At 42.6% G+C, this 27,294-nt stretch overlaps 1 protein-coding gene across 1 annotated transcript; it reads right to left on the reverse strand.

The window, feature by feature from the left end:
- Positions 1-333: 333 nt before the first annotated feature.
- mmp19 (matrix metallopeptidase 19) lies at positions 334-27,294 on the reverse strand. The gene is made up of 9 exons (XM_039747327.1): positions 27,126-27,294; positions 17,886-17,974; positions 17,669-17,802; positions 16,234-16,446; positions 8,724-8,969; positions 8,475-8,606; positions 8,234-8,398; positions 7,778-7,905; positions 334-1,408 (listed from the first exon to the last, which is right to left on the reverse strand). The coding sequence occupies exons 1-9, from the start codon at positions 27,216-27,218 to the stop codon at positions 1,166-1,168; spliced, it is 1,443 nt and encodes a 480-aa protein (XP_039603261.1). The 5' UTR covers positions 27,219-27,294; the 3' UTR covers positions 334-1,165.

Here is a 27,294-nt window from a genome sequence, read left to right on the forward strand (position 1 = left end):
TTAGTGCAGAAGAGATGTCGTTTTTTAAAATGGATGGATTTAGTTTGAGATTGTGTGCCTTCAATTTCTTTACCGTGTGTTTTGAATTCACATTACCTTTTCTTTTCAAGTTTTGTCCCTGCTTGGTGTTTGACCCATGAAATGCAAACACACCAGCTTCTGTGGCAGAGAACCGCTACCTTCATCATTCAACCTTCTTTGAGAGTGAAGAAGCCTTCCATAGGGTCACCAGTGTACACACAGTTAGTAGCCTCATTGTGATGTCCACTTTATTGTGCCTCATTGAGCTTTTTCACTGATGGAGCAGGCACAATGCCATAACAGAGCCTTCACTTGTTGAATATTTTATTTGTTTATTAGAAACTCAGTTATGTATGCCTTGTTTCCAAAGCTTAGAGAGAAAAGCAGTTCACCAGTAACTGCTGTGTTTCTGTGTAAGCAGTGGCATCGTTACCTGTGCTAGTGCCATCGGCGGTGTAGCATGTCTATACGCTGTAACCTGCAGCGGCTTCAGTATGGCAGAAACGGCTGCTCTGTGTTTCTGTTCCCTACCCCATCCACACACACACAGCTTGGCATCGAGGAAGATGGGCAGTTTAGCTGACACTTTTGGCCGGCCGGCACATTAAAATCCAGTATCCATTCTTATACAAAACTGGCTCAGTCAGGTCAAGTTTAGTTGTGTTCGTGTGTAGCCTGAGTCTCCTTCCTTCTCTTTGTCTGACTTTCAATCTTGCAGCTTATGAACGTGTCAAAGAGGCAGCTGGCCATTGTCTTTTAACTGTTTTACAAGGTCAGCCTTGTGAATGGACCACAGTAAGGCAGGGGTGCAGGTTCAATAAAGAAAACTTCTGCAAAGAGGTCCGCATGAGCACACAAGTGACTGCCAGCTTTTCTTTGTGATGCAGTGACACAAAGTAGTGGCTATGTGGTCAATCAGAGCTGGTCAGTTAGGAGGTGCCAGTGCAGAGATCAGTAAAGGCAGAAGTGAGACAGCAGAAAGCAGAGGAGGTCAGTCCCAGGCCAGTCATTCAGTTCACCATCCCACCATGTCTCTTCTCTTTAGAGTCATTCAGTCCACCACCTTGGCTGACTGATGACAGAAGCTTGAAGCACCTTTGTCAAGAAACACAAACAGACAGCTAACCTCCTCAGCCCGTAGACGTTAGTTGTACTTGTGGCACTGCATCCAGCGCTCAGACTTGCTCAGTGGGTATCCTCGGTCAGTATTCAGCTGGCCATTCAGCCTCCAGTACTGGTCCCCCTTGAAGAGATATACCTTTCCATTGGACCAGGTGAGCGCTGCGTCCAGGTGGGTTGGGGCCCTCGTGAACAGGGTGGAGATCGGTTTGGGGTATACGCTGAGGTCCGTGTAGGTAAGTTCATCCCACTGCCAGTAGCCATCATCCTGCAAAGACGACAGAGAGAGTCTTAACCACTTAGGCCAGGACAGTCAAACTCGGACGGCTGCAGGTTCACATTCCAGGCATTGCCTTCATTAGTGACCTGTTACTGCTGCTTATGACCAGACATCTTTTGCATTCATCGTATTTGACTTCAGAACCCTTTGTTGTTTCTTTTTTTTTTCACCTTAACCAGCAGCTGGACAATAATAATAATAACTGCTTACATTAATATAGCACTTTTCTTACTACTCACAGCACTTTTCATGGTAGATGTGGAGCCACATCAACCACCAGTAATGTGTAGCATCCACCTGGATGATGCAATGGCAGCTGTTTTTGCACCAGTATGCTCACCACACATTAGCTATTGGCTGGTGAAGGGGTGAGAGACAGATAGTCAATTACAGGGAAGACTGGGGATGATTAGGGGGGCAGAATGACCAGACCATGGAGGACAATTCAACCTGGACATCGGGATACACCCTGCTGCTTATGGAGGATGCAGAGAGTCGGGTAATGAGATGCAAAATGAGCTAACCAGCTACCTTGGGGGTCTTCAAACTCAGTTCCTACGGGCTTTTGTTTTAATAATATATTTAGTAATTAGAAGCAAATTCTTTCTCTTTATAAAACTTATTTACAGTACACAGCATAAATGAATGCAAGCTAATGGTAGGGTGTTGGTAGCACAGGTTTATCAGTTACCAATGAAACATTTAACATGAAAGTATGAAAAAATGAGTACACCCTCAAAACATTGCATAATAAGATTTTAAAATTATTTTCTGAAGATAGTTACAGTAATCTGCAGTGGGTTGGTGCCCTGCCCAAGGTTTGTTTCCTGCCTTGTGCCCTGTGTTGGCTGGGATTGGCTCCAGCAGACCCCCGTGACCCTGTAGCTAGGATATAGCGGGTTGGATAATGGATAGATGGTTACAGTAATTGATCAGCAAATGAGCCTGTTGAACCATCCTACTCAAAGTGGTGTCGTCATTTCACCTTCAATGAAGAGTGACCCTTGCCCTACTGAATGACTCCCATACCTAATGCTGACAATAGCAACACATGGAAGAAAACTGTCTGAAAACCTAAAGGGAAAGTTCTTTCATCAAACAAAAGAGGACAAGGGTACCAGAAGACCAGCCTATCACTCATAGTAAGCCAAAATACAGTCGCAAAAGTAAGAGAAGTTCAAAACGCGTTGACTTGCGTCAAGAACCCCAAAACATTCGCGCTGTCGTTGTAAGCTGTGGCCTTGTGATGCGTGTTTTTGACAGGAAAATAACAAAGCAAGTACTTCAGAGCTGGCAAAAGATATGGAAAACTAGCAAGTTGCACCCTACACAGAACTGGAATTGTCGTCATTCACATCGTTCATACAGGGATACACTGCTGATGTTAAAGCACAACAAAGTCTATTTATCCATTGAAAAGAATCATAAAAACAAAGGTGAAGACTTTGGGTAAGATGATACCAATAGCGATCTTTTTGGATCTGATGGTGGCCAAAATATATAACGGGGTCTCCAACCTTTTTTCCCCCCGAAAGCTACTTTTACAAAATGAAAATGGCCGAGAGCTACTCATGTTTTCTAACATTTATTCTCATAGCTTATTTCAACCCAAACAAACTGAATAAGCTTGTTTTGCCAGAACATTTACAAAATGTTTGTGTCCATAACTCACATTTTGCATTAAAACATCACAAAAAATGTCTGTATGCATTTTCTAATGTATCTCACACTATTCAATTAAAACATGAATGCTGTCAAAACAAAACACTGCAATTACAAATAGACAGATATTACTTCTTCATTTGTCATTTTGTTAAATGTTACTGTTTCACTTCACAAGAGTATTCACATGTCCAGTTGCATGTGTGATGTGTTTTTTAGTTAGTCAGATGACTGGCACTGCATGGAGGCAACAAGAGAGGTGTATGGTGGAGTGGAGCCACTTAGGTTCATTCTTATGGAGTCATTTAAATGTTCGTCTGTCAGTCTCGTTCTGAACTTTGATTTCATGACATTAATGCCAGACTCACAGAGGTTTGTACACCCATACATAGTAGACATTTTCAGAAAGATCCCCTAATTGTACAAATCGAGTTTTCAAATTTATGTAGGACTCATTAACCCTTTGGTGAGCTACTTGGAAAGGGGCAAGCAACGTGTTGGAGACCCCTGGTATAACATTGCGAGGGGAAGGAGTACAGTGAGAAGTGTATGGCTTACAAGACAAGATGTCGTAAAGTCGTGAGTCAAAAGCCAAGATGCAACCTTCTCTGTACACCGTTGGTCATTGAGCAATTTTTCAACATGATAATGACTCTTAAAATTCTTCCAAAGCCATTGCTGTATTCTTATGGAGGAACAAGCTGAAAAAGTGCTAAAATGGCCAAGTATGTCAACCGACCTCAAACCTAACGAACATCTGTGGGGAATTTTGAAGTCGCAAGTTGTGCTGCACTGCCCAGCAGACATCAAGGTGCTCAAGGAGATCATCTTCAAGCAGTGCAAAAGGATACATGGGACAGTAAGCCACGGACTTGTACACTCAGTGTCAAGAAGGATCAGTGCGGTACGATAAAGAAATGATGTACACACTAAGTTCTAGAAACTCTCTCTCTCTCTCTGTTTATATATATATATATATATAATAGTATCTGCCAAATAATACAAAGAGTACACAGCACATGTTTCACCCTAATTGGGGCTCATCACACGTGTGCATCTTTGTATCCCCTTATGGAGATCGGACCTTAGCGCCTTAGGCAAAGCCTCTGATGTTACGCCATGGCAGCTGGTTCGCTTATTTGACAGGGTGAAGATCGAAGTATTACATTCTTAGGTCTGAACTGCAATTTGATTATTTCGGTGGTTACCTGCCAAGTAACGCTTGTGGTTGGTCAGCCAGGCAGTAAATATCTACCTTTTCCTCTGCTCCACAGGCATTGGGGTGCCCCCTGGCAGTGATCACGGGCCCCTATAGGGTTGAGCTTCCAAGCTCAGTTCCCATGGTCCCCAAAGCTATCAAGGTGGTCACCCCCACGTGGTCTGGGGGAGGCGTAAGCCCTCCTCCGGTCCTTCTGGGTGTCCTGGCTGGGTACCACCCCCAGCCACCTGTGACTATACAGTATATATATATATATATATATATATATATATATATATATATATATATACTGCTCAAAAGAATTAAAGGAACACTTTTTAATCAGAGTATAGCATAAAGTCAATGAAACTTCTGGGATATTAATCTGGTCAGTTAAGTAGCAGAGGGGGTTGTTAATCAGTTTCAGCTGCTGTGGTGTTAATGAAATTAACAACAGATGCACTAGAGGGGCAACAATGAGACGACCCCCAAAACAGGAATGGTTTAACAGGTGGAGGCCACTGACATTTTTCCCTCCTCATCTTTTCTGACTGTTTCTTCACTAGTTTTGCATTTGGCTACAGTCAGTGTCACTACTGGTAGCATGAGGCGATACCTGGACCCTACAGAGGTTACACAGGTAGTCCAACTTCTCCAGGATGGCACATCAATACGTGTCATTGCCAGAAGGTTTGCTGTGTCTCCTGCACAGTCTCAAGGGCATGGAGGAGATTCTAGGAGACAAGCAGTTACTCTAGGAGAGCTGGAGAGGGCCATAGAAGGTCCATAACCCATCAGCAGGACCAGTATCTGCTCCTTTGGGCAAGGAGGAACAGGATGAGCACTGCCAGAGCCCTACAAAATGACCTCCAGCAGGCCACTGGTGTGAATGTCTCTGACCAAACAACCAGAAAGACTTCATGAGGGTGACCCAAGGGCCCCATGTCCTCTAATGGGCCCTGAGCTCACTGCCCAGCAGCATGCAGCTCGATTGGCATTTGCCATAGAATACCAGAATTGGCAGATGCACCACTGGTGCCCTGTGCTTTTACAGATGAGAGCAGGTTCACCCTGAGCACGTGACAGAAGTGAAAGGGTCTGGAGAAGCCATGGAGAACATTATGCTGCCTGTAACATCATTCAGCATGAGCACTTTGGTGGTGGGTTAATGATTGTCTGGTGAGGCATATCCATGGAGGGTCACACAGACCGCTACAGGCTTGACAAAGGCACCTTGGCTGCCATTAGGTATCAGGCCATATGCATTAGGTTGTCAGACCCTATGCTGGTACAGTGGCTCCTGGTGCACGACAATTCCTGGCCTCATGTGGTGAGAGTATGCAGGCAGTTCCTGGAGGATGAAGGAATTGATACCATTGACTGGCCACCACACTTTCCTGACCTAAATCCAATAGAACACCTCTGGGACATTATGTTTTGGTCCATCCAATGCCACCAGGTTGCACCTCAGACTGTCCAGGAGCTCAGTGATGCCCTGGTCCAGATCTGGGAGGAGATCCCCCACAACACCATCTGTCATCTCATTAGAAGCATGCACCGATGTTGTCAGGCATGTATACAAGAACACAGGGGCCATACAAAGTGCTGCGTACAATTTTGAGTTGCTGCAATTAAATTTTGGCAAAATGGACTAGCCTGCCACATAATTTTTTCACTCTGATTTTTGGGGTGTCTTTGAATTCAGGGCTCTGTAGGTTGATCATTTTCATTTCCATCAAACGATGTGGCATCCTTTCGTTCCTAACACATTACCCAGTCTATATCAGTATAGATATCCAGGAGGATTTCTTTTTCCCATTGAGATCTGATGTGTTTTCAAAGTGTTCCTTTAATTTTTTTGAGCAGTTTATATATATATATATATGTGTGTGTGTATGTGTAAAAAATGCATCACTGACTCATTAAAAAAAAAAAACACAATTTGCCCATTTAGTTAAAACTTGAAATTTGGCATTATTGTACAGCTAGGGCAGTAGGTATCTGCTAAAAAGGACATTATGGTATATCATTAATTATTGGTAATCCCCTCCCTCCAAATTAGAAAAGCTAAACACCCCAAAATCACAAAAAAAGCTTTGACTGATTTTATTAAAATTTGGTGATTTCACAGAAAAAAGGTAATGACCCTTTTTTTTATTTTTCGAAACTTTTTTTTTATTTGTCAATATTTATTATTATTTTCATTATTAATAGATACACCCCCAAAACCATTTTTCGATTTTATATACATGTAAGACACAACAAACACAGAGTACGTTAAGACCCTGATACCTGCAAATCCTTGAAACGCCCCAGGACAGACAGCGTTAATTGAAACGTCATTTCCATCAACAGACGTCTATCCTGACCCCTGAAATCATTTACAGTTACATCCTCATTTGCTTATATGGTAAGGGATGCCCCCTCTCCCTCCTGCTCTCCAGAATTTTTTACATAGACATTTACAAATGCAGAATTTAAAGGGGGGACTACATGCAGCTGATGAAAAACATGAAAAGAACTTTTTAAGTGAACAACATAAACAAACTGAAATCATAAATATCTAATAATGATAATAATTTATACTCAAATTTCACATTATTCCTACTGATTACCTGTTTCAGTACAAAAGAATACACTTTCCTGTGAAGTTATGTTTTGCAATGACCATCAGCAAAAGTCAAGTTCACTCGAAAAAGCAGGAATTGATCTATGGCAGTAATGTGGATCAATTGTGTGTAGCATATCCAAGAGCCAGCAGCTCCAGTGACCTAATGCTATTCTTATTATTTGACTGATGCCTTTATCTAAGGTGACTTCTAACATCTGAGATACAATTGGTTACATTTCTTATGTTTTAGCAGGTCACGTGACCTGCTCATGGTGTCAGTAGCAGGATTTGAACCCAAAACCCTTAATCACTGCGCCAAACACCGCCTGCCAATCACAGCAGTCCCTGGTTTAGTTAGTCACGTAGAACTTTCTAGACACCTGATTAACCGACGGCACTATAACTGAGGCTCGCTGTCTTGTAAAAGTTCCTGGGTGAAGCCGAGTAACACAGCAAGCATTAAATATTTGTAGAATTTAATTCTGGATGTACTCATTTTGCCACTCTTGATTTAAGCAATGTTGCCATTTTTCTTATTTTACAGGTCTTGATGATCTTTCTGTGTGATACGTTTAAATGTTGTCATTTTCCTGTGAATTGTAACGGCCATAATTTGGACATTGAAAATTATACTGTCATATTGGCTGCTGTAACTGTTAACGAATTAAGGAAGTGGCAGGAATGAAAGCATGTGGCCTCTGCAGCCCACCAGGATCTAACACCCCCAACTCTACAAGAGGAAGAGTGGAGACAGTAAAGTGGACATTTAGGTCAAGGTGGGCCTTTAACTCTTATCCGGCTCTGCTGAAACACATGTCCATGAGTGAAAGTGGCCGTTTGAACCCTTCTTACAGTTCAAAGTGGACAAAGCAGCACATAATCTCACCTTAAAAAAGAAGATCTTTTGGTTGACCTCCCAGTAGAGGGCAGCGTCTATGTTTGGAGGGATCCTGGTGAGCAGTTTAGGATAGCCTGCATCCAGCTGGAATTTGGTGTAGCGCCACACTTTGTCACCTGCAACAGAGCAATGATGCCTGAACTGGTTATTCATCTGCGTTATGTCATCAGTGACATCTGAGTGTTAAACTGGAATTCCAATTCGCTCAACTGGGATAGTTGTTGCTCAGTGACTCGGAGGCCATAGGTTCACAGGCAGAATCTCTTGACATGGGGACAGGGCCCGATGCATTTTCTCGCTGGTGACAGGTAAGTGAACATGCTCTTGCACTTCAGATATCTGGGCTTTCACACATTTTCTCACAAAGCGGTCACACCATTAAATGTAGAGGAAGCGCCTACATGTACATACACCCAAAGCTTTCAGAGTGGCGGACAAACTCACCTTTTAAGAAGTACGTCTTGTTAGTTCTGCCTGAATGAACAACAGCATCAAGGTCACCCGGCAGACTCTTCCACAGCAAATTGATCTGGACAGGCTTGCTGTGGCCATTGTCGGTCACCGTCCACACATAATGACCCTTAAAGGCATACGTCTTCTCAAAGGGTCCTGTGGAGAGAAGCAGCAGCGTTAGAATAGGCAGCCTGTGCCTTGGTGTGTCAATAATTGTATGAGCATCTCTTACCCAGCATAATAGCATCTAAGTCAGCAGTGCACGGGTCTGGTTTGTCACCCTGTTGTTCTGGGATGACCAAAGGTGGTGTTGGTCCACTTGGAGGATGAACGGGTTCACTGGGAACACTGGTGATTCTTTTACCTGAATAAGTCGAGACAGAACAGAACACCGACACATTCAGAGAGACGCCCTCCATTGTGAGGTAAGCAGAACTCCAGCACATTTGGAGAGAAGCATAGAGGGGAAGAACGCACTCACCATACAGCGCCTGGATCCCCCGGATGTCGTCATTGTGCAGCCTGAAGTTGGGCTTATATCCGGTGTAGACAGCCCCCATCAGTGCACTGGGGTATTGGGAATGACCCAGACCCAGTGCATGACCAATCTCATGGGCCGCAATGATCCGCAGATTCACTCCCTGGTAGGTCCCCTCTGTCCAGTACTCGTCCTCATCGAAATGGACAACTCCAGACTCTGGGATGTCTGCATGGGCGAGGACTCGGCCTACAAGTAGAGTGTAAGGCTGTTTAGAAGGTTTGAACTTTTATAAAACTTCATGTAAAGGAAATAGATAAGAAACTCCTGAAACTGAGGAAAATGGTGAAGAGGATGGGCCACTCAGCTTAGAGTTTGTTGGTTTACATAAAGTGCTGAAAAACGACTCTGTAATGTGGTGGGTTCCACCATGTGTCTACAGTTCTCCATAAAGTTTTCCATTTTTTCCCCCCTGATGATTGGCATGTTCCTTTTGTGATTTTAGGCCTTCCTCCCGTGTCCCATAGCACTCTGCACATGCATCCTCATCCTTGAAACTTGAGAATCGTTGATGTAGCTCTCCTCTCTGTCTTTTTATTTGGCCCGCGCTCAGAACTCCACATGTGATGCCTCTCTAGATTTATAGTCCATGCAGTGTGCTACGTGACCCAGTGTCCCGTTAGCTTTTTTATTGTAGATTTGGCTGGCTGTGGACAGTGAGAGTCTACTAGGAGTAGACGGCTTTCGCCACTGAATGAACTTTCTTGTTCCACGCCCTCACTTACGTAAGGTTATCTAACTTTGTTACTTCATCTGTGTTAAGACTAACATCAGATTACACTGAACCTCATTTTCTACTCCTCTGAATTCTGGCCAGGTCTTTCTGTAGGACTTTTACGGACGGTGACATTTTCTGCTCTGCTTAATTAGTTCTATTCGTCCATTTTCAAACCTGCTTAAACCAGTCCAGGCTTGCAGGAAGCTGGCGCCTCTCCCAGCAGCATTGGCAATAAGATGAGAACCAATCACTTGACTGGGCGCCACTTTTTTACAGAAGAGAGCTGCATTCACTTGACAGGACCAGATAATCTAGGGTACATGCTTCTCGTCTGTAAGTTTAAATCGTTTTTACTCCTGTGGTAAGGCGTTTTTCCAAATTCAAGTCCATCAAGTAAAATAAGTTACAACTATTTCTAAATCATTCTCCTCCACAATAACTTCAAATATACGCTCAGGATCACCTAACGTACAAATGTTACGTACCGTATATACTTATGTTTAAGTTCTCCTGCGGATAAGTCGGGGCTTGAATTTCCGGTATTTTATAATGTCGTTCATATAAGGCGAATGCAGAAAACTCACGCTATTGGTCCAAGAGATTATGATATGCTAACTAACGTCCACCTGAGAGAGTAACCACAAAGCACACTGCCTTTTATTTCTATGTATTGTGCCTACGTGACCACACGGTAATACCCGAACTATTCCGAAGTGGCGTTTGCACTGTTTTGTGTTTTTTGTATCTCACGCCCTTATACACCTTTATCGTAAGAGCATCCCTTATCTACGATGGAGCGTTCGATCACAAGAAAATATGAAGCTGGTTTTAAATTAAAAGTCATTGAAGTAGCGAACAAAATTCGATGCATCTGAGAAACTGGTGTGAGATTGGAGGAGGCAAGAAGATGTTTAAAAAAATGTATGTTTGAACGGCATATAAGTCGGGGTCTGATTTTATGATTGATTTTTTTGGGTTTCAAGACCCGACTTATACACGAGTATATACGGTAAATCAATGAGTTTTCAATCACAGCCAGCCAGGAAAGTGAGAAGAAGCAAAAAGATTAAAAGATAGACACAAAAACAACATACACACGCTTGAAAATAGCTGTGATTTGCAGGAATCTTATTTTGTATAATCACTTTCATACTTCTATTAAGTCATAGTGATGATTTAAGTTATGTTAATTCACCCAGTGGTTTCTTTACCTTCTCTATTACTGGCTTCCTTTTCTCAGTGAAATTGTCCTTCTGCAATCTCAATAAAAATGTCATCTTTTCCATCACATACTGTAAGTATCTTTCATTACCTGTAACCACTGCCCCCTGCTTGGAACGGACTTAGAGTGATTTGTTTTATTCCACAGTAGGAAAACCTGTAGAAAGTAAGTCTGCTTCATTGTGTAGATAATCTCTGCCTTCACCCCCCAATCCCTCCATTATAGTGTCTTTTGAATAACCAGTATCTACATTATGGCACACCAACAAAAACCTAAAAGAAAAAGGCTAACAGCAACAAACGAGTGCAGCAAATGGGCTGCTCTCTCCATTTTGGGCAGTCTCTGAATTGAATCAAGTTGACAACTGCAAAAACAACTGCCTGCATGGTTCCCTTGTATGTTGAAATGCTATTAGCATACGTTTTGTGATGACATGCCTACTGCTTTTGAAAAGCTTCTGGACACTTCCACTCCAGAGCTAGAGGTGTCCAAATCAAATCAAATCCATCCATCCATCCATTATCCAACCCGCTATATCCTAACTATAGGGTCACGGGGGTCTGCTGGAGCCAATCCCAGCCCACCGCAGGGCACACGCACACATACCCACACACTAGGGACAATTTAGGATCGCCAATGCACCTAACCTGCATGTCTTTAGACTGTGGGAGGAAACCCACGCTGACACGGGGAGAACATGCAAACTCCACACAGGGAGGACCCGGGAAGTGAACCCGGGTCTCCTTACTGCAAGGCAGCAGCGCTACCTACTGCCCCCCACTCTCTGCCACTCGCGTTGTGAAGAGGGGTGCTGAACACACTCCAAGGAGACGTGGTTGCTCCTCCAAAACCCGCTCTTAAACGGTGATACAACAGGAAACAAATAGAGTTTTTTTTTTTTTTACCTCCTCTTTGCTCGATCAGCTGCTGCCTTGTCGTGTGATCTGCAACTCGTGCGGTGCTTCAAACAACTAAAAGCCTGTACAGCAGCGGTCCTACTCTTTGTCTTTTATTTCCGTGGTTAAATCTTTTGGCACAAAGCCTTGTCTCGCAGGACTTGAGTTCTTGCTATTTTTTTGTTTAGAATTTAAAAACCGAATAAGAATCTGAAAATCTAACAACATCACAGTAAAGGTTTTAAAATAAGCCTGATTTAAAGCGTGGCAAAACAAATGACATAAAAACATTGCACAAAATCGTTGCACTTTTAGGCTTAGGATTTTATATATACAGTAGAGAGTAGATATAAGAAATATAAAAATACAGATCGACATACAATGAACCATTAGTTATTGTATTGTTATAGTTGATGTCTCTGATTAAGACATTGCTCAGCTGCTGGTTTGGGAAAGCGGACTTTAAAAGATGCTGCCAGTTTCTTCCCTGCCATGTTCGTTCAGAGTGTCATGGGGGTATCTTTGCGAGTTTGCTCCAGATATGATATGAGATCTCTTACACTATATATTATATAGTGCCTGCGCTCTGCTGTGAGGTTTGCTCTGTAATGATATTCTCCAGCCTATGATTAGCTATTTTATATGCTTTGGTGACTCAATAATTTGATTATCTGGAAAAGCTGGGCGCATAATGAATGACAGGTATTACCTTTTCTGTGTTATTTACATAATTATGAAAATTCATTTCAGCATTACCTTTTTAAGACTCCCCACAGGCCCAGGGTGTCGCAAGCATAAATTTACACTCTTTAGACATATAAAAAGAAAATGAGCCGAGTGATGATCTCCCTTGGAGATTTAAGCCACTTGTACATTAGCAATATAATGTCAGAGTAACCACCTAAGTGTATTGCGTGAAAGAGTGCAAACAGAAAAATACAGATGTGGTGCCGAATTCATACCTCCTTTTGGCTTGGACTCGTGTCACGTGATGGGGGACGAGGGTTATTTGGGTCGGGGGTGCATTACTTTTTTCACACGTATGACAAGGCCCTAGGGCACACACCCAGGTCACCCTGAAGATAGAGAGGCAATTCTACTAAGGGCAGCATGGTAGCTCTGCTGCCTTGCAGTTAGGAGACCAGAATTTGTGTTCCTGGTCCTCTCTGTGTAGAGTCTGCATGTCCTCTCCACGTCTGCACGGGTTTTCTCCTGGTGCTTCAGTTTCCTCCCACAGTCCAAAGACATGCAGGTTAGGTGGATTGCCGACAACAAATTGACCCTAGTGTTTGTATGGTGTGTGGCTGTGGCTGTGCGTGTGGTCACCCTGTGATGGACTGGTCAACTGTCCAGGGATTGTTCATGCATTGCGGCCTGTGCTAACTGGATGGGCTCCAGTCCTAGCATTGTTCTACTAAGGTTTACCTTTCAGACGCTAGAAGTGAATAATCTTTACGATAACAACAGTGACACTCATTCCAATCTGACGTAGTTACAAATTTGCAATTATTTTTAATAAGTTTACATAAGGATGTACTTGTACTGAGCTTTGTCCCTTTAAATCGAGAATCGACATGACGTCCTTGTCTACTTTAACCAGTCTGAGTTTATGGAGGAGAAATTAGCGCTGATTGCATTTAGAGCAGGGGTCTCCAACTCCAGTCCTGGAGAGCTACGGTGGCTGCAGGTTTTCATTCAAACCCTTTTCTTAATTAGTGACCAGATTTTGCTGCTGATTAACTCTTTGCCTTAATTTTAATTGATGCACAACTTAAACCTTACTTCTTTTTTTCCTTAAATAGCAACCGAACAATATTAAGACACCAAATGTACCAACAGATAAACAACAACCTGCGTCCATCACACAGTAACTGAAAATAAAGAAAGGTGAAGGCCTCAGTGATGTTGCTCTGCTCAGGTCCACAAAACATTTTGACAGCACTTTTACTCTTAAAAATGAAAGACAGACAGTTTTGGAAATGTCTGCCAGGGCAGAATGAGCGCCATGGAATTAAATAACGGGTTTAAATAGCAATGAGAATTGGCTTCACATTAAGAAACTGAATGACCCTGAAGTAGTTGGAGGTTGAGGCCCCAACTTAGTTGGTCATCTGTTGGCTCACTTCACATCAAGTTTATGTTTAGGTGCCGTTTAAGGAAAAAAAGAATCAATTCAGTGGTCAGAGTCTCAAGAAAAATCAATTAAAATAAAGGGAAATAGTTAACTAGCAGCAAAAACTGAAAAGAAAAGAGTTAGAATGACAACCTCCGGGACTGGAGTTAGAGTATATGTTTTATGTATTAATATTCAAATCAAGATTATTATCTAGGACAAGTTCCTACGTATTTATATTCAGTCAATGTTTCTACCTCAAACTCAAGAAGAATGATGGGTGAACATGGAGATTTCTGTCTCTTAAAGTCAAATATCATTTCTTTGGTCTTTTTGGCATTCACAGTAAGATGGTTTTCATTCCACCAGTTTAGCAAACAGTCTACTTGATTTAAGTAGTGGCTTCCATCCTCTGCACGTGTACGTCTTATCAGATAATGGAGTCCTGCTCATTGTTCAGTCTCTGATCACTTGTGTACAGTAATAGTAATGGAGAGAAAACAAATCCTCTGTATTGGAGTGAATGACTGTTGAAAAAGTGTCCTGTACTTTGACTAGGAACAATTCAAAAGAAAGTCCTGAATCCCTACTGCAATAAATGGGATAACACTCCTACTCTTCCATTTCTTAATCAGTATGAAAGGCCGGATGGTATTGAACACTGGACAAAAATGCAGAAATGGCGCTCTAGCATTATAAACCAGGCGTATCAGATTTGATGTAGATCAGCAGAGAGCATCCTCCAACAGCACAGAAAGCAAATTGATAGTTATCTTGAAATGTCACAAATGAGACGTCAAGCAGAATTCATTGGCTAACTAAAAAGATTACAATATGCAAACTTTTCAGGCAACTCAGGCCCCTTCTTCAGGCAGTTTGCATATTGTAATCTTTTTAGTTAGCCAATAAAAGGTGAATTCTGCTTGACGTCTCATTGCAACACCCTAGTACTTTTGAAATATCATTAAAATGTTTTTCACCAAATATGTAAAGCATTTCATTGGACTGGACCTCAGTGACCGTTCAGACCGTTTGGCCAGGACACTTTAGAAACTCGGGTAATGATTGACTGTTTCTGCAGCTCAGGTAACCAGTTAAACAGCAAAAGAAAAACTGGAGAGAGCTGCTTGAAACAGGACTTCGGGAGCCCACCTGATATGCCATCTGGCCCCACTGGCCTGTTGATTTTTTTTTACACTGAGCTCCATCCTAGCAATATGTCTGGTATTTTTACAAAGCACCTTCCTAACTTGTGCATTTTGAGTACTGAAACAGGTGGTTTCAAATCTTGCAAAAAAGAGCTGAGAAACTCCTATACTGTCACATGAGTCGGAGTGTGATGATGATGATGATGATGATGATGATGATGATGATGATGCGTCTCATTGTTTACTGCCTCAAAAGCTTTTTGACAGTCCAGGTAGATACAACTGTTGAAATGACCAGGCTGGAATTTGAACCCAACCCAACCAGTGTGCCACCCTCCCAATAGAGTCAGACAAGAAAGCCAAAAAAGATCATCTTTTAAGATCTAAGCAGATCACACAAAAGGGAAATACAAGCACACTTAATAACTATGACACACTGAAACTACAAAAGATCAAATAGGATCAGATTAGAAAAGGAACAGAGACAGATGTGTAAAATATGAAAGGACCAACGATCAGTCAGATTAAAATAACCTCCACAAGAGTGGACAGGATGAGCCAAAGAGAAAGACAAGATCCCCTTTGCTAGACCCTGATGAGATGAGACTACAAAGGAACAACCTAACAGCCTGCAAAATCTGTGTGCCGCTAAGATTTAATAAGCTAACAATTCAAAGAACTAAAACCACCTGCCACTCCACATGATTGGGCTGATAGAGCTTTTACAGTTAACATTAACTGAGCATAACTCACAAAAGCTGCAGGTCACTAAGGTCTGGCAGGATCTGTTTAAATACACGGGAACAGTGAAGTTCAGAATTCAAGGTGGTGTGGCCTGCAGAGGGCGCTCCTGCCACCCAGACAAACACCTCTTCCCCCTCTTCCCACAAGTATAGCATTGTTCACAGCACAACACAATCCAAATCTCTTTCTCTTTCTCTTTCCTCCACTCCTCCTCCTCCCGACTCTCGTTCCCGGAGTAGTGGCTGCTGACTCCTTTTATAAAGGCACCCGGAAGTGCTCCAGGTGCTCGTTGACCCGGGTGTGGCAGAAGAGCTGCCAATAAGGGCTCAGCAGCAGCTGCAGCACCCCCTGGCGGTGCCCACAGAACCCAACAGGGCCGTATCACACTCCAGCTCCCACGGGGTCCTGCAGGAGTCCAAGGCACCGCTGCTACCCAGGAGGGCTGCCACCTAGCGCTCCAGGGGAGGTAATGCTCTGGATATGCTCCCTCCCCTGGTCCTTCCAACGTGGAGGCATCCCGCCGACTGGGGTCTACTACGTTTGGTAGAATTAAGTTTTCCATTAAAAAAAAATCTGTTCCCAGAAAAAACCTTTTTGGAATCATCTACCTACCGGGTCCATCAAAGGCCACAGAGCAGGCATGGCCCTTCTTGTGGAATGAAATTTTTATGTCTGCTCGGCCAGTGGTGATCTCATGAAAATTTAAGGGTGCAACTTCACTCCAGTACTTTACAGCTGATTTGATGGCAGCACGCGTCTCTGCAAACCCCAGGTCAGGGGTATGGTTATAAATTCTGTAGGTGAGAGTCCTCTTCCTCCAACGGCCTATAAAGACACACAGAAATTGCATGTCAAGTTAAACAAAACACACACACAACAACAACACCTCGAGCTCTGGGGTGGGAGTATGCTTCAGATTTTTTCCACTGTCGTTTTAAATTTCAGGACGATCTTGTATGGACAGAGTAGAAAGGCAGATCAGTTTTAAAGTCATGCCACACGAGGGCAGCAGTCACTCTTTTGAACTGCTAGTGTTCAGTAAGCTGGAGAGGTTTATAGGCTCACTATTGTCACTTGTGGAGACGTCACTCTGGGTCAGGACTGTACTTGAATAACAGACCCTCTTCCTGTGACCCTCTCGTTGTGTTTATCTCTTTATTTCATATGACCACATTTCCCTCCTTTTCCCAGACTTCCCTCTTCTCTCCCCTTCTCTAAATTGCTTTCCTCTATTTAAAAAATGTAAGAAAACTTGTTAGATTCTTCAGCCCCAGTGACACGGCTCCTCACTTGTGTCCTAGTGTTCTACTTGATCGCATTTCTCTCATGCTGATGTCTCACACTTTTGCTAAACTTTCTTTTTGCATATTGTATTTAGATTCTGCAGCGTGGATATTTATTCATGCCCCAATTTCCGATCACTTAACCACCATCACGGAAGGGCCATCCATTTTGTCAATCTACTTTTACCACACCAACAGAGACAAGGCAAGAACTAGCCTTTGAGTGGCCACCAGTTCACCTCTCAAAGTTATGAAGTGTGGGAGGAAACCAACATGTACAAAGGGAGAACATGCAAACTCCACACAATGGGGTCCCTCGAGTTCTGTGCCACCCTCCCATGGAAGATCAAATCATCCTTTGATTTTCTAACTTGCTTATCCAGTTCAGCAATAGGCACAAAGCATGAGCCAAGCCTGAATGACTTGCCAGTCTATCATAGGTCACTCACACTCCTACTCGACCAATTTAGAGCTGCCAGTTAACATAACATGAATGTTTCTGGGTTGTCTGAGGAAATTGGAGAAAACTGGACAGGAGGAGAGCATTTGAATTCTACAGATTCCAACCAGGCCAGGTACAGAACCTAGAATCGGACAAGTGGGGGGCAGCATTACCAACCACTGTGCCACACCAGCACAGTTGAGGCAATATACTGTAAAATAAGATTGACTTATTTATATTATGAAATAACTTTCATGTTTTCCATGTAAAATATAACATAAATTTAGGTTCTGGCAGGATCTATTTGAAAACAGCCACCTACCCAAGAGCCGATACTTCAATGCCACCTTTGGGTTGAAAGGATCCTCCAAGCCACAGCGGGGCTGTCTCATCACAGTCAGGGTCTGCTCATCTGTTTCTCCAGTGACCGGCAGTCCCATCACCCTCTGAAAGGTTCTGGACAAGTGGGAATATTGAGGGAAAAAGTTAAAAAAGCATCAGGGTGACATCTGGGAGCACGGCAGTGGCAAATGTCTTACCGGAGCGCTTCTTCTACCTCATGAGGTTTGAAGGTGTAGTCCTGCGAGCTGAGGGGCTTTTGTAGATACCCATAGGTCTCTAGATAATCCTAGTAAAGGGGAGAAAAATACAAAAAAGGGGTTTTACCATTTTCATCTTCACCACTTTGTGTTTCTTAATGGCTTGAAAACAGAAGAATTAATCCTGACATGGCACAGTGGCTTAAAAGGCTGGAAGAGAAGACACAAGGATGTCAGTTCAAAAATTAAAATAACACTTTGAAAACACATCAGACCTTAGTGGGAAATAAAATCCTGCTGGATATCTCTACGGATATGGACTGGGTAATGTGTTACAAATGAAAGGATGCCACATCTTTTGATGGAAATGAAAATGATCAACCTACAGAGGGCTGAATTCAAAGACACCCCAAAAATCAGAGTGTAAAAATGATGCGGCAGGCGAGTCCAGTTTGCTGAAATTTCATTGCAGCATCTCAGAATCGTACTCAGTGGTTTGTATGGCCACCATGTGCTTGTATGCATGCCTGACAATGTTAGGGTTCATGCTCCTAATGATAGATAGATAGATAGATAGATAGATAGATAGATAGATAGATAGATAGATAGATAGATAGATAGATAGATAGATAGATAGATAGATAGATAGATAGATAGATGCTTTATTAATCCCAAGGGGAAATTCGCAATCATGAGATGATGAGACGATGGATGCTGTCCTGGGGGATCTCTTTCCAGATCTGGACCAGAGCATCACTGAGCTCCTGGATAGCCTGAGGTGCAACCTGGAGGCGTCAGATAGACCGAAACATAATGTCCCAGAGGTGTTCTATTGGATTTAGGACTGGCGAGCGTAGGGGCCAGTCAATGGTATCAATTCCTTCATCCTCCAGGAACTGCCTGCATACTCTCGCCACACGAGGCCGGACATTGTCGTACACCAGGAGGAATCCAGGACCCACTGCACCAGCATAGGGTCTGACAATGGGTTCAAGGATTTCATCCCAATTCCTAATGGCAGTCAAGGTGCCGTTGTCTAGCCTGTAGAGGTCTGTGTGTCCCTCCATGGATATGCCTCCCCAGACCATCACTGACCCACCACCAAACTGGTCATGCTGAATGATATTACAGGCAGCATAATGTTCTCCATGGCTTCTCCAGTCCCTTTCATGTCTGTCACATGTTCTCAGAGTGAACCTCCTCTCATCTGTGAAAAGCAAAGGGTGCCAGTGGTGGACCTCAGACCACCCTCATGAAGTCTGTTTCTGATTGTTTGGTCAGAGACATTCACACCAGTGGCCTGCTGGAGGTCATTTTAAAGGGCTCTGGCAGTGCTCACCCTGTTCCTCCTTGCCCAAAAGAGCAGATACCGGCCCTGCTGATGGGTTAAGGACCTTCTACGGTCCTGTCCAGCTCTCCTAGAGTAACTGCCTGTCTCCTGGAATCTCCTCCATGCCCTTGAGAATGTGCTGAGAGACACAGCAAACCTTCTGGCAATGACACGTATTAATGTTCCATCCTGGAGAAGTTGGACTACCTGTGTAACCTCTCTTAGGGTCTAGGTATCGCCTCATGCTACCGGTAATGACATTGACCTTAGCCAAATGCAAAACTAGTGAAGAAACAGTCAGAAAAGAGGAGGAGGGAAAATGTCAGTGGCCTCCACCTGTCAAACCATTCCTGTTTGGGGGGTCGTCTCATTGTTGCCCCTCTAGTGAACCTGTTCTTAATTTCATTAACACCAAACCAGCTAAAACTGATTAACAACCCTCTCTGCTACTTAACTGACCAGGTGAATAGCCCAGAGGTTTCATTGACTTGATGCTATGCTCTGATTAAAAAGCGTTCCTTTAAATTTTTTGAGCAGTATAAATTTTTCCACCAGGATTAATGATACTCAACGTGTCACAAAACCATCTATATAAAAGTTTTAAAATTGTGAAAACTGCTATAATAAATGAACAAATATTGAAGAGGAAAAAAAAATGATGGCTAGTCATTTGGTTTTGTTTTGGCCCCCTCTTTGTTGTTTTACGCCCCTCTGGTTGTGTTCATGGCCACATTCATATCCTGTTTCCTTCTGGCCGTGTCTCTGGTGGCTCCCCAGTCTGATTCCTGTCCCTACCTTCTCATAGAGTGAGAGAATCCAATTGGGCTAAATTAATATTTTTTTAATTTAATGAGAGTTTGACATTTTGGCAGCACTTGTATTAGTGTTGCAAGGTCTGTAGTTTCCTGCCCAGTTGGACTATTTTTTTATTCATTTCTACCGGGAAAAAATGGTCTTTCGTAAAAAAACGTAATCTTTTGGGATATTTTTCCACAGCACCCTACCTTCTTGACAATGCTATAAACATCAAGGGGGAGCCAACAAATAACCCCAAATACCAGCTTTTTAATATTATACCCTTAAAACAATGGACCACAAAAATGCCAGAAAATTATGTTGGCTAGTATAGCTATATAAAAACATTAAACACAATGTCAAAAGGAAAACAAATACGTACCGTATATACTCGCGTTTAAGTTCCCCCACGGATAAGTCGGGGCTTGATTATACCACATAGTTTCTGTTATTTTATAATGTTGGTCGTATCAGTCGAATGTGGAAAACTCGTGCTATTGATCCAAGAGATTATCAAATGCTAACTAATGCCCACCTGAGAGAGTGACCATGGAGCACACTGCCGTCTTTTCCCCTATGTATTGTGCCTACGTGACCACATGGTAATACCCAAACTATTCTGAAGCGGTGTTTGCACTGTTTTGTGTATCTCACACCCTCATACACCTTTATCGTAAGAGCATCCCTTATCTACAATGGAGCGTCCATTCAGAAGAAAATATGAATCTGGTTTTAAATTAAACATCATTGAAGTAGAGAAAGAAATTGGTAACTGCGCCGCTGCAACAAAATTCAATGCATCTGAGAAAGTGGTGCGAGACTGGAGGAGGCAAGACGATGTAAAAAAAAAATAAATTAAGTGTCGTACTTTTGAACCAGCATATAAGTCGGGGTCTGATTTTATAACCAATTTTTCGGGTTTCAAGACCCGACTTATAGTATTTACGGTAATTTATTAGCCTGTTTTTATGCTTTGCACATTAAGTGAGTTTTGAGCTGTCTTTAGGCTGGGAATTTTTGCTGGACCTGGCAACCCTCCCTGGCACACCCATCGAGTACCAGGTGCCACCAGAATGGCCTGCATTTTTCAAGTCATGGATGTGCTGGAAATGCTTCTTAGGAATTGTGGTCCATGCTAAGTTGATGGCATCATTAGGCTCCAGATTTTTCAACCAAATGTTCATGCTGTGAACTTCCCATTCCATCTGACCACAAAGGGTTGACATCTGGGGATTGTGCAAACCACTGGAGTAAACTGAAGTCATGGCCATGACCATTGTGACATCCTTCTGGAAGAGTCCATTTGGAAAGAGAGAGTGTGGCCTTCAAGAGATGAGTCTCTTCAGCAGCATTGTGTAGGTCAGGTGTAGTGTTCATATGACACTTCATTGGTATAAAGAGGCATAAGGTGTGCCATCACAATCTAAAAACTCAGTGGGGGTCTCATTAGTGCTTTAAGGTTGGACGAACATTGACATCTAACTCTGATAGTGGATTACACAATAAATTTGTTATGCAAAATTTTCATATATGTGGATGGATTGTAATCTGTACATCACTTTGTACTTCTGAACAGACAGACGCACTCAGGGAAAAAAATTAATATTTTATGATGCAGATTGAGGCCATTAAGTACCATGGAGCAGCTCTGCTGGTCTGTTTCAATAAGAACATGGAAGACAGAAGCAGGCCACTTCAAGGGTACAGCAATGGGGAATACTGATGGTACCACCAATCTCTATCACTCTTTGCTACCCACATTCACACTATTGAGCAGCACTGAGACCAAGGCAAACGCCAACTGCTTCTGAAGGCTCCTCTGTCTTGTTTCTGAAGTCCTCTCGAGACTTGTCAAAGGACTCGCTCCTCCTCCCTGCCACAGAGACTGAGCACAAGAAATCTGATAAATGACAGGAGACTTTGTGATCCATCAAGATCGTTTATTAAACTAATAGCTAAGCTGTTGCAATATCTCATCCAGATACTTCTGGACAAATTCATGACATTGACTTATGGTTTACAAAGCCTTAAATAATCTCACTCCATCTTATATTTCAGAATGTCTTTCATGTGAATTTCCCCTTGGGATTAATAAAGTATCTATCTATCTATCTATCTATCTATCTATCTATCTATCTATCTATGATATACTGTCTTTCCTATCTATCTATCTATCTATCTATCTATCATATAGTGCCATTACTATCTATCTATCTATCTATCATATAGTGCCATTACTATCTATCTATCTATCTATCTATCATATAGTGCCATTCCTATCTATCTATCTATCTACCTTAAGCTCCAAATCATAACCTTAGATCTTCAAATGAGTGTCTGCTTTGAATTCCAAGAGCTAAACTTAAAAGAAGTGGTGAGGTGGCCTTCTGCTGTTAGGCACCTAAAATCTTAGATCCAGGCCAATACGGGGGAGCACAACTGCTAAAAACTCATTACTTTAACATGGCTTTCATTTTCAACATTTTAATGTAACCCTGATATTCTGTATTTGCATTTCATTATCATTATTATTCATGGTGGCTCCGAAATCCGTACTAACCCCTACTTTCTCTGCTGTTCTTTTTCCAGTTTTCTGCACCACCACCACGTGACCAGGACACCATGCAGTCCCCACATTGATGGATTGAAGACTAGAGGTCCACATGACCATCATCATCTAATCCCACGTGAAGCCTGAAAACCATGAAGACCGATTGAGGTCATTGACATTAGGTAGAATGCCTCGAGGGGGCTGGGTGGTCTTGTGGCCTCAGACCCCTGCAGATTTTGTTTTTTTTTTGTTTTTTCTGTCCTCCCTGGCCATCAGACCTTACTTATACTGTTAATTAGTATTGTCTCATTTTATTTTTAGATTTGTTCTTTTTTTTCTTTCTTCATCATTTAAAGCACTTTGAGCTTCATCTTTTGTAAGAAAATGTGCTATATAAATACATGTTGTTGTTAGTTTAAGAAGACCAAAAAACCCAAGAGACCATAAGAGGGACTGTGGCGATGTACAAAATCTTTAGATGCTTTAAATAAAATACTCCAGTAGGTTTGGATTGTAAAATCATTCTTTGTTTTCTGCTTGGCAGAGGACTCTCTAGCAAATCTCTGATGTTGTATCTGGCAGGCCCCAGTCAGCCACAGGCCACACTCACACATGTCACACCAGCGCAGAGATGCCATTGAAGGGGCACACAGAGAGAACGTGCAAATGACACTCGGACCAACATTCAAACCCAGCGTCTTTATTGGAGTAGTCCTCGTTTTCTTCTGGTTTCATTTCCATATATATTATGCATTTATTTATAGATTATATTTCCATCCATCCATCCATCCATCCATTATCCAACCCGCTGTATCTGAACAACAGGGTCACGGGGGTCTGCTGGAGCCAATCCCAGCCAACACCGGGCGCAAGGCAGGAAAAAAACCCCGGGCAGGGCGCCAGCCCACCGCATAGATTATATTTCCTTTCTATTCATTTAAACAAGCATTTTAGCTAAGAAAAATTACAAACAAAGGTAACATTTCTATTTTCTGCAAAAAAACCGACTCACTCACAGCTATTTAAATTGGAGAGGAGAAAGGAAATCTGATGAGGCACTTCAAACCAAAATAGAATAATTATAAAAATAATAATTTACTAATCCATAAAAACAACGGGGTAAAGGGAGAGGCTCAAGTATCAAGGGAAAGGGGCTTAGCTGAAGTCTTCAGAAATCTCCAGGGGGTACAGAAATTCATCCATCAGCCTTTGTGTTTTCTCGGTATTTTGTTGTTTTTTTTTCTACCCCCCTGGCTTTTTTTGTTAATTTGAGTTGATTCATTTAGTTTTGTGTTTCTTATTAGTTTGTCAGTTAAGATGGCATAGTAATACGTTTGAAGTGTGCCACTGTATTTCAAAGCCATTAATAAACTGACAGGACGAAGGTGACAGGGAGATGCCTGACACACATAGCTGATGACACAGGCGGACTGTTTAAAATGATGACGTTTGTTAAAGTCATATATACGGCCAGGGTGTCTGCAGAAGCCATGAGTGATTACATTATTTGGGCACAGGCCAGAAATAACATAGACAGCTCAGATGGCAGCTGCCCATACCTGGTAAGTTCATAACAAATTTTATGAATATGTAAATATGTGAGTGTTTATAATGGCAAGGGTCCATCACAAAGCCAGAAGCTGACCAATGGTGCCCCCACCCTACTGGACCAGACTCATATAGCTGTCAGCATTCCCATTTAAAGAACTGAATGATGACTGCATGTTCCATTGGCTTCTCTCTGGCCTGGGCATGAGTTATGCTGCATTGTATTTTGGGCTGGAAGCTGCATTTTAAAGCAAGGTAAATACATATATCTCTTGTTGAACCATATTCTCTAGTCTGGTTATTTCGGCATGGCAATGAAAGAGACGTGTAGAAGGCTGGCGTATGTCCTGCACTCAAGAAAGAACACAATCCTGGGGCGCAAGCGCCCCCTGCTGGATAGAGGTGGGGAATCATTTACCTGATCACCTGCCCATTAACTTTGGTCTTCCACTCTGCAAATGGAGAGGCCTTAGTTAGCTTAAGCTTCATTGCATCTGTGAATTCCTGTTTGAAATGTAAGTAATCCCTTAACTATTTAATTTACAGAGGCACTCACAGCACTTTACTTAGATGTTGGGAAGCCACTTCAACTAGCACACTTGGATGATGCGATGTCAGTGTGCCCACCATACATGAGCGATTAGGAGGTGAATGGGTGAGTGAGAGTTTCCCCGTGAGGGACAGAGGATAATTAGGGGCCAGAATGGACAAGGCTGTGGTGGGCAATTTAGCCAGGGCATCAGGAAACACCCTACTCTTTTTTCAACAGATGCCCGTGGATCTTTTATGACCACAGACAGTCAGGACCTTAGTTTCATACTTAAGAAGGATGGCACAACTTTTTCAGTCCACTGTGCCCAGCCAATATAGAACCTGTGGCAGGACACCTTACAGTAATTAAGTTTTCTATGTGGCATCTCTTTATGGCATCATCCAGTCGCATGCTCACAATGTCAAATCACTTGCCTTTTTTGATAAAATATTGTTAAATATTACTGAAAGATCAGAGTAGTGCACAAAAAGGAAGTGTGTTCCAATAGTATGGAGCCGTTGAATTAAAGACAGGACTCTCGGCTGATGAATTAAGGGGGGAAAACCTGAGCCTGTCTGAATGTGCTTCCTATGCTCTACTCTGATTTACTCACCAAACCAGCTCGACGGTGCCAAGGAACGACTCTCACTTGTCAAACGTCTCCTGCTCTTACTACTTCTTATGCCACCTGTGCTTAACAGGCCATCAATTGTCCAATTCTCCATCTCAAACACCATCACAAAATAATTTCCTCCTTCCCGTCCCTCCTTTGTGCTTGTTAGCCTAAATACACGGCCTTTACTCCCATCAGGGCCCCACTGCGGGACCGGGTCCCTTCCTAAGTGTTTAGGATCCTTTAAGATCCTATTTGGTTTTGTATGTCTGATGTTCTTGCAAGCAATTATTTTTTTAGCATTGTAAATATTTTATTATTGTTCTGTTGCCATTTTGTTTGTCTTTTTTCCGTGGGTGCTATAATCTGCAATGTGTGCTGCTGTTAGCTGTAATTTGCATAGGCACCACCATATTGCTTACAGCATCATCTTTCATTGTTAGAATTGTGGGATTTCTTAGTCATGTTGTACTGATAGTTTGAGACCCGTGCTGTCATCACACTACTCTGACCATTAGAACTTTGAACAATTAAGGGATGAAATCAGTTAGGCAAATGAATAGATAGATAGATAGATAGATAGATAGATAGATAGATAGATAGATAGATAGATAGATAGATAGATAGATATATGATAGATAGATAGATAGATAGATAGATAGATAGATAGATAGATAGATAGATAGATAGATAGATAGATAGATAGATAGATAGATAGATAGATAGATAGATAGATAGATAGATAGATAGATAGAGTAAACCACCTTGTGGTAGTACTATGTCACTATTGAAGATGCCATATAAAGTATACTTTGCCTATTTGGTAGTAAGTGATGTGGAGCAATGCTGAGCTCTGATGCCTAGCAGTTCCAGGGCCCACTGATTGTCCTTTTCCTGTCTACTTGTCCGATCCAATTCACCCACACTTAATTTTTCCATTACTTGAGTATGCTCTCCGATGGGCCAGCATCCACCGCAGGGCTGGTTCTCCACTTGGACCCAGTGCTTCCGGGATATTCTCAGCTTTGCCAGATGCCTACAGCTGTTTGCCTGCCAGCATACGAACTGTTGATGTTGATTCTCTGTTTTGGGGAACTTAGCTGACCCGATTCTCCGCCCTGTACGCACATCTCACCCCAGACCTCCAGCACGAGATCCTGCAGAGCCGACCTGACCTCTTTCTCGTCTCACATAGTTTAGGGCTGCGACCGAAATTCAGATTTTGTTTATAGTGACCAGATGCCAACATTTATCTTCAAGGCTTCTAATTTTAAAGGGACAGGACCTCTCGTTTTCGATTTTATCGCAGTTTCTAGACAGATTGCTCCATAACTCCGCGTTAACGTTAACTTGCCGACACCTACAACATAGTTAAAAGGTTTCGTTTCTAAACAAAGTATTAAAAATAAATGTCATTCCAGATAAAATTAATTTAAACATCTTTGCTTCAAACCAGCATTGCAGCCCCAATACTTAGGAACACGTCGCAGTCTGGTATTCCGCACTGACAGCTCAAGTGGACCTGACTTTGCTCGAGGCTTAAAGAAACGACTTGGCATCCGCGAACCAATTCTAATAATACAATTTAAAAGGAGCAGATGGCCCAATAAACAATGCCTTCCCGTTCTAGATTCTTTCCTCTTGTGTCGGAATGTTAATAGCGGGATCGCACGCATTTTCGCTCAAAGCACTAAACTTTATATAAACACAGAAATAAAGCAAACGTTCGAGTAAAGCATGTCAAGTTTAAAGTGAAATGTCACTTTTATACATAATAAATATTAATGTAATCAAAAGTTATAAAGTACAGCGGGTATTTAAAGGCGTAGATGCCCCAAAGTAACCGAGCCCCGCGGGACGCGCAGTCTTACCAGAGCCTCTGTCAGCTCGTCCTTCCGCTCCAGCACCGCCGACAGGGCGGTCAAACAGACGGCGGAGAGCAGGAGCAGCCGCATAGTCCGCATAGCTTCTTTGGAGCCTCGGAGAACACTGGGCACAAATCCAAGAGGAATTCGGATGAAGAGGCGGGAAATAATGCAA

Source organism: Polypterus senegalus, chromosome 3 (assembly GCF_016835505.1).
Source record: "Polypterus senegalus isolate Bchr_013 chromosome 3, ASM1683550v1, whole genome shotgun sequence".
Classification (NCBI taxonomy): domain Eukaryota; kingdom Metazoa; phylum Chordata; class Cladistia; order Polypteriformes; family Polypteridae; genus Polypterus; species Polypterus senegalus.

Bases quoted from the DNA above. Each gene is read 5' to 3' on its own strand.
- mmp19 (XM_039747327.1), bottom strand. From the start codon at position 27,218: ATGCGGACTATGCGGCTGCTCCTGCTCTCCGCCGTCTGTTTGACCGCC. The intron at 8,607-8,723 runs GTGAGTGCGTTC...CGACTTATTCAG, and splicing joins GGGGATCCAGGCGCTGTATG to GTAAAAGAATCACCAGTGTT. The intron at 1,409-7,777 runs GTGAGATTATGT...TCGTCTTTGCAG, and splicing joins AAAAGATCTTCTTTTTTAAG to GATGATGGCTACTGGCAGTG.